The following is a 16,209-nucleotide window of genomic DNA, read 5'->3' as shown; positions in this document are numbered from 1 at the left end:
GTTGATTGTGAAAATTTACAGTTTGATCACGTTGGAATGAAGCCTCATCCGTAAAGAGAACATTTGCACTGAAATGAGGATTGACACATTGTTGGATGAACCAATGAACCATTCGCAGAAGTGTACCCGTGGAGGCCAATCAGCTGCTGATAGTGCCTGCACACGCTGTACATGGTACGGAAACAACTGGTTCTCCCGTAGCACTCTCTATACAGTGACGTGGTCAACGTTACCTTGTACAGCAGCAACTTCTCTGACGCTGATATTAGGGTTATCGTCAACTGCACGAAGAATTGCCTCGTCCATTGCAGGTGTCCTTGTCGTTCTAGGTCTTCCCCAGTCGCGAGTCATAGGCTGGAATGTTCCGTGCTCCCTAAGATGCCGATCAATTGCTTCGAACGTCTTCCTGTCGCGACACCTTCGTTCTGGAAATCTGGCGGTGAATCGAGGAAGTACAGTACATACTGACGAAACTAAAATGAGCTCTAACATGGAAATTAAGCGTTTTCGGACACGTGTCCACATAACATCTTTTCTTTATTTGTGTGTGAGGAATGTTTCCTGAAAGTTTGGCCGTACCTTTTTGTAACACCCTGTATATATGCCTATATGTATCAGTGTTTCCATGCATGTGTCTCTACAGGTAGTGCTTGATCGTGTTGCAGCGCCTAGCGTGGAGGGCGCCGTGTTCCGCATCGCGCGCGTCTCGCGGCTGCACATGGGTCCCTACCTGTGCATCGCGTCCAACGGCGTGCCGCCCAGCGTCAGCAAGCGCATCTCGCTCGTCGTCCACTGTGAGTACCGCAGCGCCGCCCATCGCCGCCTATCTGCCAGTGTGCTGCAGCCGCCTCACGCCTGCCGCCGCGGTGCGAATAATGCGCTCTTCTCTGTCGCAGTTCCGCCGATGGTGTGGACCAAGAACCAGCTGGTAGGCGCCTACGAGGGCCGCCAGGTCACCATCGACTGCTACTCCGAAGCCTTCCCCAAGTCCATCAACTACTGGACCCGGGACCAGGGCGAGATACTCGCTCATGGTAACAGCAAAGTACATATGACCTCACGCTGCTATTCCGTTTTATCTTCTTTGCTTCTTCCAATTCCTTGTTTCACACAATATTTATTAAGACACGTCTGTACCTAAACATTCTAAAATGCGACAGAAATTCGTTACTATTCCATAAATACCGGATGATTCAAATTAAAGTATAGCTACATGCTGATTTAGTGTGGGCTGCAATTATCGTATGGCAGCGAAAACTGGTAGCTATTCTAAAGTGTTAATGCGGAACCGATTTCCGCTGAAAAAAGGTTGGTTCCAGTTTTTCCCACTAGGTGAAAATCTGGCGCTGTGAACACAAAAAAGACGTATATAAACATTTCCGTAGATAATGGATTAGGAACGCTACGTGGGCAGAAAAAGTAAACAAGTGAGAAAGACATACTGTTGATTTCGTTGTTTGAGAAAAGTCATATTACCGCCTTGAGCTGCTGTTAATATACTTTACTTATGCAACCAGCGAAGTCGTCTGACCATCATCACATTCATAAAAATATTCACAGGATTATTTAATCTGAAATGTAAAATCCTAATCGTCTGGTAATAAAACGAGGAATAATACACGGTTATCATATTGTAATGCAAATTACGTCGTCAGTCGATAAAAGCTGTGCTAGAGGGTGTATACATTCTACATCTACATCCATACTCCGCAAGCCACCTGGCGGTGTGTGGCGAAGGGTGCCTTGAGTACCTCTATCGGTTCTCCCTTCTATTCCAGTCTCGTATTGTTCGTGGAAGGAAGGATTGTCGGTATGCCTCTGCGTGGGCTCTAATCTCTCTGATTTTATCCTCATAGTCTCTTCGCGAGATATACGTAGGAGGGAGCAATACACTGCTTGACTCCTCGGTGAAGGTATGTTCTCGAAACTGTGAAAACAGTTAAAACTGTGAACACATTGATGCAATACCGAGGTTATTAACCGCCACTTACACAGATTGTTCAATTTGATCGCCGGAGACATCGAAGAGATGCTACGCAGCGCCAGATTTGCAGGTGGTGCCCAAAATTGGAATTAACTTTTTTCCAGCTTAAGTCAGTTCTGCATTAACATAGTAGCATATCTATCACGTATCGCTGCCACAGAATAATGACACCCCTTCACTGGACCTCCGTCGATAGCTGTAAGTTATAACCACCTGGTACAGTGCTGTAATCGAAAATCAAGTCTGTTAAGATGAAGGGCATAATATTTATGAATTACACTGCAGCGGGAAAAAGTACAGGAATGTTCAGGTAAAACAGTCACAGGTCGCACGCAATTTAGTGCACTGTTCACCTGTATCATTCTTCAGATGCCAGCAGCATCAGTTAATCACGGCCGTTGCCGCCTTAGTGCGTTAAAAACACAGTTCAATGTCACAGCCAAACACGATGTGGTGTGACTTGGATCCATCAAACACCCCGTCTGATAACGGATGGTGTATTGCCATGAGACATGCCGCTACCAAATATTTTCAAAAGTATTTAATAGTCTCGTTTGCAAGTTGAAACAACACCACTTCCTGTTTGACAGTGACACCGAGCAGTACTTCAGATCCATAACGTGTCAGCAGGGGGCCAGTCATTATCTGATGATGCTCCTATTTCACGAGTCCGACCTATAATACTGAATGATACTGTTCCCGACCTACGGCTTTATATCTCAGTATTAACTCAGGTTTGATTACATGGGAATCATTGTGTCCCATTACAGTACAGAAACAAAATCAGCTTTGGCCGCAGTATCAGCAGTACTTTACTGCAGATCTAGACTTCAGCTAATAGTGCAGCTTTCATCATTGCTATAAATACAAAATAACACAGCAACGACGCATTGGAAAAGCATACCATCCAAGAAGCATGTGGCAGGTGTACAGAATGCCAGCTGCAAAACTACATACCTTTATAGGCTCGACATAGCTATAACGACACATGCAACAAAATAACTTTAACATACACACATAAAAACAGTTATGCATCACCTCGGTTTCGAGAGCTCCGGAACCTGTACGGGAAATTAGAACAGAGATCAACATAAACATAATTTCCGCCATTTTATTGCTCATGAAAATCACTCATTGCATACAGTGAGACCTTCGGAGATGGTGGTCCAGATTTCTGTACACATCGGTATCTCTAATGCCCAGTCGCATGTCCTCTTGCATTGATGCATGCCTGTATTCCTCGTGGCATATTATCCACCGGTTCATGAAGGCATTGTTGGTCTAGATTGCCCCACTCCTCAACGGCGATTCGGTGTAGATCCCTCAGAGTGTTTGGTGGGTCACGTCGTCCATAAACAGCCCTTTTCAATCTACCCCTGGCATGTTCGATATGGCTAATGTCGGCAGAACATGCTGGCCAACATAGTCAAGCATGTCGTTATCCAGAAGGAAGTCATTCACAAAACGTACATGATGGGGGCGCGAATTGTCATCTATTAAGACGAATGCCTCACCAATATTCTGAAAATGTGGTTGCACTGTTGGACGGAGGATGGCATTCACGTATCGTACAGCCGTTACGGCGCCTACCATAACTACCAGAGGCGTACGTCGGCCCCACATAATGCCACCCCAAAACGGCAGGGAACCCCCACCATGCTGCACTCGCTCGACAGTGTGTATAAGGCATTCAGTCTGACCGGATTGCCTCCAAACACGTCTCCGACGATTGTCTGGTTGAAGGCATGTGCGACACTCATCGGTGAAGATTACGTGATGCCAGTCCTGAGCGGTCCATTCGGCATGTTGTTGGGACCATCTGTACCGCGTTGTATGGTGTCGTGATTTTAAAGATGACCTCGCCATGGACGTCGGGAGTGAAGTTGAATAATGCTTTCCGTGCAATTTCGTACGATAGATAGCCGGAGCACTCTAATGGTTATTCCATGCACCCTGATCACAAATTTTTACATGACTCTGGTGATTTGATCTGTTTCGCAGCCATTCATGAACAGCATTTCGTGGTGTGTTTTCCAACAGGATAACTCTCGCCCAGATACAGTTGTTGTAACACAACATGCTCTACAGAGTGTCGATATAATGCCTTAGCTGGCTCGATTGCGAGATCGGTCTCCAGTCGAGCACTTGTGGGACCTCATCGAACGACAACGGCAGGGTCATCCACAAACAGCATTAAGCATCCCTCCATTGGCTGAGCAAGTGTAACAGACAAGGAACTCCATCACACAAACTGACGTCCGGCACCTGCACAAGACAGTGCATGCACGTTTGCACGCTTGCGTTCAAGATTCTGGCGGTTTCATCGGTTATTAATGTGCCAGCATATTACAGTTGTCATGAGTTATCTCGCGCTTACGTTAACCTGTGGTCTTGCAACGTTCATTACTTAAGTATATTACACTGATAAATGTACAGCCGAAATTTCATTAGTCTACATTAATTATTTTTTGGTGTTGCAATTATTTTTCTTTCAGTACATATTGCATAAGATGATGAGTGCGAGGACAATGTTCTGCAACAGCAGATTTGCTCGGCTGTTGTAAGCGTATGTAACGCTCGTGGTCAGTACGCTAGTCTCCATAGACCTGACAGTCTGACCAACATACAGATGCAGCACCTGCGAGGATTACGGTAGACATCCCCCCCCCCCCACCCCCCCCCCCACCCCACTTGCGCAAACCAAGATCATCCTATACGTTACCTAAAAAGACCATAATCTTACATGGTGGTCGGAAAAACCACTTCACATCATATTTCCGAAAAATATGACCAGTCCTGTAGGAAATGCTCCCTACATAAGGAAAAATGGGCCTATACTTTGGTACCGCCTCCGTATTTATCATCACTCATCCGGTGCACCTCGTCCTACAGAGCAACGCAAGTCTAAGCTGTCTTACACTACAATCATTATGACGAAAGGCTACCCCAAAAAAGTAAACCACAGTTGACAAATTCTGAGAAGTTGACAAATTCTGAGAATGCGGGATGACGTGGGTCCTTTGAACCAAAACCATTCACCTGACAGTCAAGTTAATTTCTTCACGAAGTAAAATTTTGACACTCTATCCTGAAGCAAGTTACGAAACGAAATACACTCCTGGAAATGGAAAAAAGAACACATTGACACCGGTGTGTCAGACCCACCATACTTGCTCCGGACACTGCGAGAGGGCTGTACAAGCAATGATCACACGCACGGCACAGCGGACACACCAGGAACCGCGGTGTTGGCCGTCGAATGACGCTAGCTGCGCAGCATTTGTGCACCGCCGCCGTCAGTGTCAGCCAGTTTGCCGTGGCATACGGAGCTCCATCGCAGTCTTTAACACTGGTAGCATGCCGCGACAGCGTGGACGTGAACCGTATGTGCAGTTGACGGACTTTGAGCGAGGGCGTATAGTGGGCATGCGGGAGGCCGGGTGGACGTACCGCCGAATTGCTCAACACGTGGGGCGTGAGGTCTCCACAGTACATCGATGTTGCCGCCAGTGCTCGGTGGAAGGTGCACGTGCCCGTCGACCTGGGACCGGACCGCAGCGACGCACGGATGCACGCCAAGACCGTAGGATCCTACGCAGTGCCGTAGGGGACCGCACCGCCACTTCCCAGCAAATTAGGGACACTGTTGCTCCTGGGGTATCGGCGAGGACCATTCGCAACCGTCTCCATGAAGCTGGGCTACGGTCCCGCACACCGTTAGGCCGTCTTCCGCTCACGCCCCAACATCGTGCAGCTCGCCTCCAGTGGTGTCGCGACAGGCGTGAATGGAGGGACGAATGGAGACGTGTCGTCTTCAGCGATGAGAGTCGCTTCTGCCTTGGTGCCAATGATGGTCGTATGCGTGTTTGGCGCCGTGCAGGTGAGCGCCACAATCAGGACTGCATACGACCGAGGCACACAGGGCCAACACCCGGCATCATGGTGTGGGGAGCGATGTCCTACACTGGCCGTACACCACTGGTGATCGTCGAGGGGACACTGAATAGTGCACGGTACATCCAAACCGTCATCGAACCCATCGTTCTGCCATTCCTAGACCGGCAAGGGAACTTGCTGTTCCAACAGGACAATGCACGTCCGCATGTATCCCGTGCCACCCAACGTGCTCTAGAAGGTGTAAGTCAACTACCCTGGCCAGCAAGATCTCCGGATCTGTCCCCCATTGAGCATGTTTGGGACTGGATGAAGCGTCGTCTCACGCGGTCTGCATGTCCAACACGAACGCTGGTCCAACTGAGGCGCCAGGTGGAAATGGCATAGCAAGCCGTTCCACAGGACTACATCCAGCATCTCTACGATCGTCTCCATGGGAGAATAGCAGCCTGCATTGCTGCGAAAGGTGGATATACACTGTACTAGTGCCGACATTGTGCATGCTCTGTTGCCTGTGTCTAAGTGCCTGTGGTTCTGTCAGTGTGATCATGTGATGTATCTGACCCCAGGAATGTGTCAATAAAGTTTCCCCTTCCTGGGACAATGAATTCACGGTGTTCTTATTTCAATTTCCAGGAGTGTATTAATGTGGTCAGCCACAGAGTGGAACTTAAGATAACAGTATGGAAACTTATGAACTATCAATACAACCTGAAATTCACTTAAAACTTAAATATGTTTCTATAAAAACCGACCGTAATTAACTGTAACTGTAGTTACATAAAAATTCTAGTTTTTGAAATTTTTGCTAAAAGCGTGAATTATCAGTAAAGAACATGCTGCTCTGCAATACCAAACTGAAGTTTCCACATTTGGCTTAAAATCGGTAACGTATTAGGACAATTCTCACAATAACTTGTACAGCCTGTAACAAATGTCTGTTTCTACAAGCCTAATCTTGATGCTTAAAGATCATATCAAGCCTTGCAATACACAGAAAATCGTTAATGATCAGAATTACGTAGTTAAAAGTGAGGTAACGCGCAAGAGGGAAAATCAAGTTAAAGACAGCCATTAATATTGCGAGAGTGACCCTCTGTCAAAATGGCCACCTTCATGCAAGTCTGCCACTTCCAATAACTCAGGCTGAATTTGTAAAGTTTTGAACACAGCGAAACAAGTATACAAGAAATTCCTGTAGCATAAAGTGTTTACCACAAGTAGCTAATCCTAAACAAAACACACATCTGCATTCGTAACTATTCAATAGATACTGGATCAACAAATATCGTAACTGGGAGCCAGTTTACTGTACGTTAAACACTGCTTACAATTCTGCATATTACTTAATTCGTTAATTAACTTCATGAAGTTTCATGTAAATAAACACTCTTTAACCAGAGCGTTAAGAACTAGTTTATCAGTATGGAACAATTTCTCTCCGCTTGTAGATGGATTTGAATATGCGGAACAGGGACTGAACATTACAGTTTGCTCTGAGAGTAACTATAACAACATCGTGGAGATCGACTACCGGAGCCAGGAAGAACTACCACAACTCCCATAATTAGCTTTCAGTAATGCTGAGAACTTGTCACAGTATTGGAGAGAATTCAGCTCTGATGTGTATTCCAGAATGACAACTGATCCACACAAATGAATCTCACTGCGCTGACAGGGTACCTGCAAAATACGACCGCCACTCCCACGAGTGAAGAACCCCGTCGCTCTCACAACAGTTGATATCCGCTGGCACCACCCTCTACTTGACACACACACACACACAAACAAACAAACATGGCGAGCCGACTGTACCGGACACTGTAGGAAACTTGACGCTTTAGCCGCTTGGAACACGTCTTGACGCCTCCGGTCACCTGACACTCTGCAACCCGCTGATTTCTGTCGTCTCAGCGCAAACCCCAAAACAGCACCCTTCTCTGTCCTCGCTATCACCTGGAGTGGAAGCTAAGGCCCACACTCGATGAAACCAAAGGCACAGCAAAGCACGGCATGATCGACAAGGGCACCTGACTGCAAGCATTGCTGGCGCACGGCTCAAGCCCCTTGTGCTTCAAGAAAGTCACCACTAATTCTCTCTCCTACTCTTATCGCAGAACCGGACCAGTGTTAAATGGAAGGACGATTATTGTGCAAGTGAACTACGATACACAAAAGTTGCTAACTACCCAAAAGACACGCTCCTTGCAGCGTAGCACAGGTAACGCTGCATTTGTATTGTTAGAGGCCTCCATATTCACCAGCGCCTGCGAGTTGTTGCGTGTGCAGCGGTTTATGTTACTGCTATCTCGTGTAACAAACTGGCCGCGAATTATTGACATTTACAGGATTAGCAAAATCCGGCGCTAAATCAACAGGAACGAATGCAGTGGGCCGCGTTATGGGATGAAAACTGGCGCTTCAAATATCACCCGATAATGCGGGACGCCGTGAGATCACATCATTTAGGCCGCGCTGGTTTAATTGTGTGCAGGCCCTTCCCCATTTCCTGACACAAATAAAGCGGAAACGAATTTAATGGTCGCCTAGGATTAAACGTTCGACATATAGTAACAATTGTAAATCTGCCCCAGGGGCAGAACTTCGCGTTTGGGCCGGCGCGTTGTTTTTCGGTGATGTTCGTAATTCTTTTATGTCGGACGTGTCCTTAGGTGGTGGGATATTTTTAATGTTGAATATCGTAAGTCTACCGGTAATGAATCAGGACTGGAGTCACACGTGTCACACAAATGCTTGGGAGTATTAACGCCTAGAGCCTTAAAGTAAAATTGTTATGTACAGACAATGGACATGCTTACTTTTATTGGTGAGATATAGTGAAATTGCGATTTGCATAAGGAACAGATTGCCTACAAAACATTTGACTGGCCTATGCTTTTGTGTAGGGTCCATGTCAGGTCGCCCTTGCAGTGTGTAGCAAATGTATGCAGAAAAGGGTAACGCGTATAGTCTCAGGTTTTTATTTCCCACGAAATGTTTTAATAGAAACGTTGAAAAACGCCTGGTAGGCGCTGCCATGCTCAAAAAATATCTTCAAACGATATATAGACACTTCCGAGAGGTACAATAGAAAAAAATTCATCATCTCAGTAAATTATGGTCTAGGAGATACTTCTAAGATAAAATTACACTAATGTCAGAACTATCAGGCAACGCCACAAGTTATCCATTAATAAAACGGGGAGAAACCTTGTTAGATGATGCCGTGAAAAGTAACCGCTTCCTATGTGTTGCACAGTGATTTGCTGCGTGCGGATATAGGTGTATATTTAGTTCTAGGATCTATGTTAATGCGACGCATTAGAAATTATGGGGACTCTGCATTTGGCATAGACGGATAGATTATAATTATTTTATCATGGAAAGAACGCATATCTACATCTACATGATTACTCTGCAATTCACACTTAAGTGCCTGGTAGAGGGTTCATCGAACCATTTTCATACTACTTCTCTTCCATTCCACTCTCGAATGGCGCGTGGGAATAAGGAACACCTAAATCTTTCCGTTCGAGCTCTGATTTCTCTTATTTTATTATGATAATACTTCCTCCCTACGTAGGTGGCTGTCAAAAAATATTTTCGCGTTCCGAAGAGAAAGTTGCTGATTGAAATTTCGTAAATAGATCTCGCCGCAAAGAAAACCTCCTTTGTTTCAGTGACTGCCACCCCAACTCGCGTATCATTAGTGACACTCTCACGCCTATTGCGCGATAACACGAAACGGGCTTCCCTTCTTTGCACTTTTTCGATGTTCTCCGTCAATCCTACTTGGTGGGAATCCCACACCGCGTAGCAATATTCCAGCAGAGGACGGACAAGTGCAATGTAGGCTGTCTCTTCAGTGGGTTTGTCGCATCTTCTAAGTGTTCTGCCAAAAAAGCGCAGTCTTTGTTTCGCCTTCCCCACAACATTATCTATGTGGCCTTTCCAATTTAAGTTGCTCTTAATTGTAATTCCCATGTATTTAGTCGAATTGACAGCCCTTAGATTTGCGTGATTTATCGTATAGCCAAAATTAATCGGATTTCTTTTAGTATCCATGTGGATAACCTCGCACTTTTCTTCGTTTAGTGCCTATTGCCACTTTTCGCACCATACAGAAATTCTCTCTAGATCATTTTGTAATTGGAATTGATCGTTTGATGATTTTACTAGACGGTAAATTGTAGCATCATCTGCATACAATGTAAGGGGGCTGCTCAGATTATCACCTAGATCATTTATGTAAATCAGGAACAGCAGAGGGCCTATGACACTACCTTGCGGTACGCCAGGTATCTCTTCTGTTCTACTCGATGATTTACCGTCTATCACTACGAAATGTGACCTCTCTGTGCCCTATATACTGGATAACTCAGCTAGTTTAGCATATTTAAACGTGTTAGAGACGGATGCTGGAGGTTAAGGGAGCTGCTAAGATGATAAATAAGGTTGGTTGGTTGGTTTGGGGGAAGAGACCAAACAGCGAGGTCATCAGTCTCATCGGATTAGGGAAGGACGGGGAAGGAAGTCGGCCGTGCCCTTTAAGAGGAACCAACCCGGCATTTGCCTGGTGCGATTTAGGGAAATCACGGAAAACCTAAATCAGGATGGCCGGACGCGGGATTGAACCGTCGTCCTCCCGAATGCGAGTCCAGTGTGCTAACCACTGCGCCACCTCGCTCGGTGCGATAAATAAGGAAAGGAATGTAAGTAGAATAGTAAGTATCAGAAGACGCACGATGATAGGACGTGTGGTTAACACATCGAGAAATTTTTTTGTGTTAGTAAGTCTATTTCCTGACTCAACGTATGGTGGCGTTGTTGTACGATATTGTACAGCCAAGAGAAAAATACGTCTCTCCTCAAGGATTCCAGTCACTTGGAGCCATTGAGATCCTGTATGGAGTTGAATATGGCACTCTTGATCTTGCCAAGATAAATAAATCGACAAAATAAATTTCTCCGCCGATTCAGCCAACAAGTAAGTGATTCATTTTGAAAATATCATAGTCAGTCCTCTGTCCCGTCTCTGTGCAATCCGTATAAGACTCTGTTGGTGTACATCTAGACCTACATCATTACTCCGAAAGCCGCCGGACAGTGTTTGATGGAAGATACTTCTGGTACCACAAACTGATTCCCCCTTTTCTGTTCTATTCGTGAATAGCACACGGAATGAATGATTGTCGGTAAGCCTCTGTATTAATTCTAATCTCTCGAATTTTCTCGTCGTGGTTATTTCGCGAGATGTATGCGCGAGGAAGTAATATGTTGCCGACATTTCACGGGAAATACTCTCTCAAATTGTCAATAGTAAACTTCTCCATGACGTACAGCGCCTCTTGGAGTTTGTTGAGCACCTCTGCAACGCCCTCGCGCTGGCTAGACAATCCGCTGGCGAAAAGCGCCGCTCTTAGTTGGATCTTCTCTGTGCCTTTTGTCACTCCTGCTTGGCAGGGATCCCAATTTGATGGATACTATTCAAGATTCGAGCGAACAAGCGCCATGTGAGTCACTTCTTTCTTAGATGAGCTACATTCCCGTAAGTTTCTTCCTATGAACCTCAGTCTGGCATATATCTTTCCTTCTGTTTGTTTTATGTGGTCATTGTACGTAAGGTCGCTGTGGACAGTTACTCCTAGATATTTTACGGTAGATACTGTTTCCAGGAATTTGTCATCAATGGTGTAGTTGTACAATAATGGATTACTTTTCGAATGGATACGTAGTATGTTACATTTATTTACGCTCAGGGTCAACTCCCGGAGCCTGCACCATTTGTCAGTCCTCTGTATGTCATCCAGGAAACGAATATTGTCTTCTGGCGTTGGTACTTTCTTTTACACAACCGCATTATCTGCGAACTGTCTTAATGAGCTTCCGATGCTTTCTATTAGATCATTAGACAGAAACGGTCCTATCACACCACTTTGGGATACTACGGAAATTACGTTTACATCTGCCAATCTTTTTTCCGTTGAGAGCAAAAATATGCTCTCATACTGGGTAAGCTCGCATTTTTTTTATTTTTTTTTCTGTAACAAGACGGCAGTGCGGCACAATGTAAGATTCTCTCCTGAAGACTAGGAACACGGCATCAGCTTATGAGCCGGTGTATACAGCGCTATGGATCTCATGGAGAAACAGAGCGAGCTGTGTTTCGTAAGATTTCTGCTTGCAGAATCGATGATGATTTTTTCTAGGGAATTTTTTATTTCTCCAAAAATTGAACATGATTTGTAACTCAAAAGACTGACGTCAACGATATCAGCCTATAATTATGTGAACCTGTCTTACAACCATTCTTGAAAGTGGGAGTGACCTGCGATTTTTTTTTTTTTTTCTCCCGTCGCTTGGCACTCTTCGTTGCTCCACGAACTATGATAAACTGGTGCCAGAAGGGGGAGCATATTCCTTCGTATAATCCTTGTAGAATCTTACAAGTATCTCATCTGGTCCTGCTGGCTTTCCATTATTAAGTGATTGTAGTTCCTTTCCTATTCCACAATCTGTTACGTTCACATCCACCATTTCGAAGTTCGTATGTGATTGGAAGGAGGGACCGTTTTACCATCTTCCACGGTGAGAGACTTTCAGAAGATCCAATTCAGTTATTCGGCCTTCTCTATGTTCGCTTCCGGTTCGGTGCCGTTTTGGACACTGAGTGACTGTATAGATGACTTAAAACCACTTACCGATTTTATGTAAAATCAAAACCTCTTAGGGTTTTTGATCAGATCATTTAACGAATAATTACTTTCAGAGTTAATTGCTCTCCTTATGCTGATTTTCGATTCATTTAACTTTTGTTTGTCAGCTTGGTTTTTACTTCTCTTGAATCTGTGATGAAGCTGTCTTTCTTTACACAGTAGTTTTCTAATACGTCCAATAAACCACAGTGGTCCTCTCATCCCTTAAGACTTTGCTTGGAACATCCTAATCTAAGGCATATTGAACTATGCTTTTAAATTTTTTTTCCATTTGCGCTCAACATCTTCGTCCTCAGCACTGAACTTTTGATGTTGACTGCTCAGATACTCCGCGATTTGTATCCTGTCACTCTTGCTCGGCAAAAATATCTTTCTACTATTCTTAATATTCCTTGTTATCCTTGCATTCATAGTTTCTATCACAGTTTTATGATCACTGATATCTTTCTGATTCGATAAATTCAGGTCTTTTTGTTGCTGGGAGATCTAAGACGCTACCTGGTTCTTTACTTTTCTGCTCGAAGTAATTTTCAAATAAGACATTCAGAATAATGTCACACGAATTCCTGCCCCTGGCACTATTTTTCAAAGCCTGTAGTTGGCAAGCCATGTTATAACAGCAAGATTAGTACAGTTACTAGCGATAACTGCAGGTTCTCTCTGAAGCGCTCAGACACTGCAGCTCCTGACCCAGATTATCATTTTTTAACAAGCTTTGATGCTTAACTTCACCCACATTAATTCACATTCGGCACGTACGTTAATCTTCCGAGATATTATCGATTTGTTTACTGCAATAGATATGTCGTCATCAATTGCGACTAAACTATCCTTACGATAAATATTCCAAGCTCGACTCATGATCTCGTTGCTACTCACTTCCTGTTTCAAGCAACTTTCTATTCCTAAACTATGTGGGCATTATAACCTTCAATAAGCGATACTAATTCCGGAACCATTCCATGGATAGTCCTGCAGTTAACTATTATCATATCAACCTTATTATCATATTAACCTTATACGACGGCGATGAGGAACATTCTCTGAGAACATTGTTACTGGCGTATCTTCAACATTGGAAGACAACACGTGTCTGATCTCAAATGGGGGGGAGGGGGGCTTCTCTAACCTAAAAAGCCTTATGTGAACGGCACAAGTACTCCACTACCCTAGTACCGCTTCCTGTATCTAGTGCACGGCTGACCTTTTAAAGGAAACACTACAATTCTCCACCCGAAAGCGGAGCTCGAGATATTCGTATCCGATACTGTCGCAAAATTATCTGACCCTCTGGTTTGGACCTTCCACTCTAATGAACGATCCTGGGAAAGACGACATAAATAGTGAGCTTAGTCTGCTCAACACGTGCAATGCTAGTTCTTTCACCAAATCAGCCATTCGCCAGAAAGGAAACGACCCTGGTCTACTCAAGTGGCAGGCGTTATTCGTGCCGATATGCTCCACAATGTTGGACCCAGTGCACTCAACAGCTGGTGGCAGACGCTTCTCCAGGCATCGGACGAGAGATCGTAGCAAACGCTGCGAATGTACGGTGGCATTCTTTCCCACCCTGCCTTCTATCCCTGAGCGGCTTTATAACCCTGCGAACAATGGAGCTGACAATGGGTAGCATACCTGCTCTCTGCACTTTTTCGGACTGGGTAGGAAAATAGGCTGCCGGCCCAACTGAAAAGGCATCCCATAAGGCTCCGAAGTATTACGAACAGTGGGTAGCACATCAAAGCTGCTGATAACGAGTAACGATCCAGCAGTGTGGCCTCTTTCCTGTTTCGCCTTCCAGCCAGAGACACGTTAACCGACCGCTGTGTTCCACTCGCCCTCTGGATGAAGACGGACAGGTCGTATGTTGCGCACAGGAAAACGCAGCTACAGTGATAATGGCACCAAACGTGTCGCAGGTCTCGCCACGGACGCCCCGATGTCGCCGCTGTTTTGAGCAGTAGCCAGACGGCCGTCCAACGTGGCCACTGCAGCTCCCAGCTGTTTACAAACAGCAGAAAATTATCCTTGTGTCCATTCACAACAAGCACTGTCCCTCTCCATAACATACTCTGTAAAACAACAGAATAAGATCTCGAAAAATACAAACAAAGCAGTCAGGAGTAACTGAGAAAGTACAAACTAACCCCCGCAGAACAGAAAATTACCTGACTGTGCTGCTGCTGAGGTTGGAATGTATTCAAAATACAAACGTGGAGAATAAACGAACTCATCTGCTCTGCAAAGCGCTCACCGTAACGTAAGATCGCAAAATCAGCATACTTTTAAAACCGAAATAAATTTATCCATTGAAAATGGTTGTAGCAACAGTTAGTTACTACCAGAAACTCTGCTTATACAAAAGCTGTTGCTGGAAATAAATATGCAAACTGTACACGCTGTGTACTAACACGAGATTTAAATGGAGTCATTTGGCGTGACGTATCCGGCGGCAGGAACCTATCCGAAGAAGTCATCGCATTGGAGCAGGTATAGGTGCGTCCTATATGTTCTGCGATTGAGGTTGCACGATGTGACGACCACTGGTTTAAACCGCGACAGATCCCACGCAACACTGACTAGATGGGGTAGCCTGCCTGTCTTCCGATGGAACACTTGTTTACCTATTGCTCTGAACAATGACGGCTGTTGTACCGCTGTACTGTCATGGCCATCGAATGGACGTTAAAACTGATACTCTTCCCTTTGATTCCATATAGTGTGCATATCAGTGAGGTACATGTCATTGTGTCGGCAAATGCACATTAGCCTCATACGAATTTAAAACCATTCAGGTCATTCCGCCGCCGTCGTGCATGTAACGGAACGGCGCTTGCGGCCCGCTCTCATTCGTAGTTCAATTTCGAAACTGGCAGTTTTTCCACCGTGGTCTGCGGAGGGCCATTCGCTCATAAATATTGACACTGTTCCCAGCTGCCCTCTCCGTTCTATCGCCGCAATTTCCTCTTCCACCACAGCGCTCATTCTGAACTACCTCTGTACTCCTCGCCCTCCTGTCTAACAAAGACCTCTCGTCTGTAACTTTTACAGTGCGAGGAGCTTGCAGCTAATTTAATGGTACTAGATACGTTATTTGATTTAAGAAAACAATTTGCACAGGTGGACGGAGAAGCAGACTTGTAAATCGCGTTTCATTTCGAAACTTTTTTTTAAATACAAAACCTACCTTCAGGATTGTTTGCAACACAGCTCTTATTGGCTTTTTATTCATATTTTCTACATCATTTACAGTATATCTTCACTGTCAGAGGACCCGACTTCCTCTTTTTCTAGCTATTGGTACGACATCATAACGTAGTCTACAAGTCAGTCTTGTCAAGTTCAGCAGCATATCCTTCAGTAAAAAATGAGAATTCATCATCTTCACAATCAGGTAATTCCGCACTGCTGTTATCAAAGAGAAGTTCTAATTGCTCATCAGTTAGTATTTCATGCATTGCTGGAGAATGTAGAAATAACAGTTATTTCAGTATTCCATTACAGAAGGCCAAATTGAAATTGGCCAACATGGATTATGATCAGAGGTCCAATTACGAGAACCTTCAGGAAATGGGTTATTTCATAGAAACGAACAAAATTTATAGAAATCTGAAC

The 16,209-nt window shown here is 44.8% G+C and overlaps 1 protein-coding gene across 1 annotated transcript in view; it reads left to right on the top strand.

Moving 5' to 3' along the window:
* The window catches only part of LOC126481086 (lachesin-like), a 539,555-nt gene that overhangs the window by 434,205 nt on the left and 89,141 nt on the right, over positions 1–16,209 (top strand). Inside the window, exons 5-6 of the mRNA XM_050104587.1 lie at positions 666–794; positions 897–1,034. Of these exons, the coding sequence (XP_049960544.1) occupies positions 666–794; positions 897–1,034 (267 nt within the window). The remainder of the gene's footprint in view (positions 1–665; positions 795–896; positions 1,035–16,209) is intronic.

The sequence above is a fragment of the Schistocerca serialis genome, chromosome 5 (genome assembly GCF_023864345.2).
Source record: "Schistocerca serialis cubense isolate TAMUIC-IGC-003099 chromosome 5, iqSchSeri2.2, whole genome shotgun sequence".
NCBI lineage: Eukaryota > Metazoa > Arthropoda > Insecta > Orthoptera > Acrididae > Schistocerca > Schistocerca serialis.
Note: the sequence above shows the minus strand (reverse complement) of the source record. Positions and strands in the feature narration are given on the sequence as shown.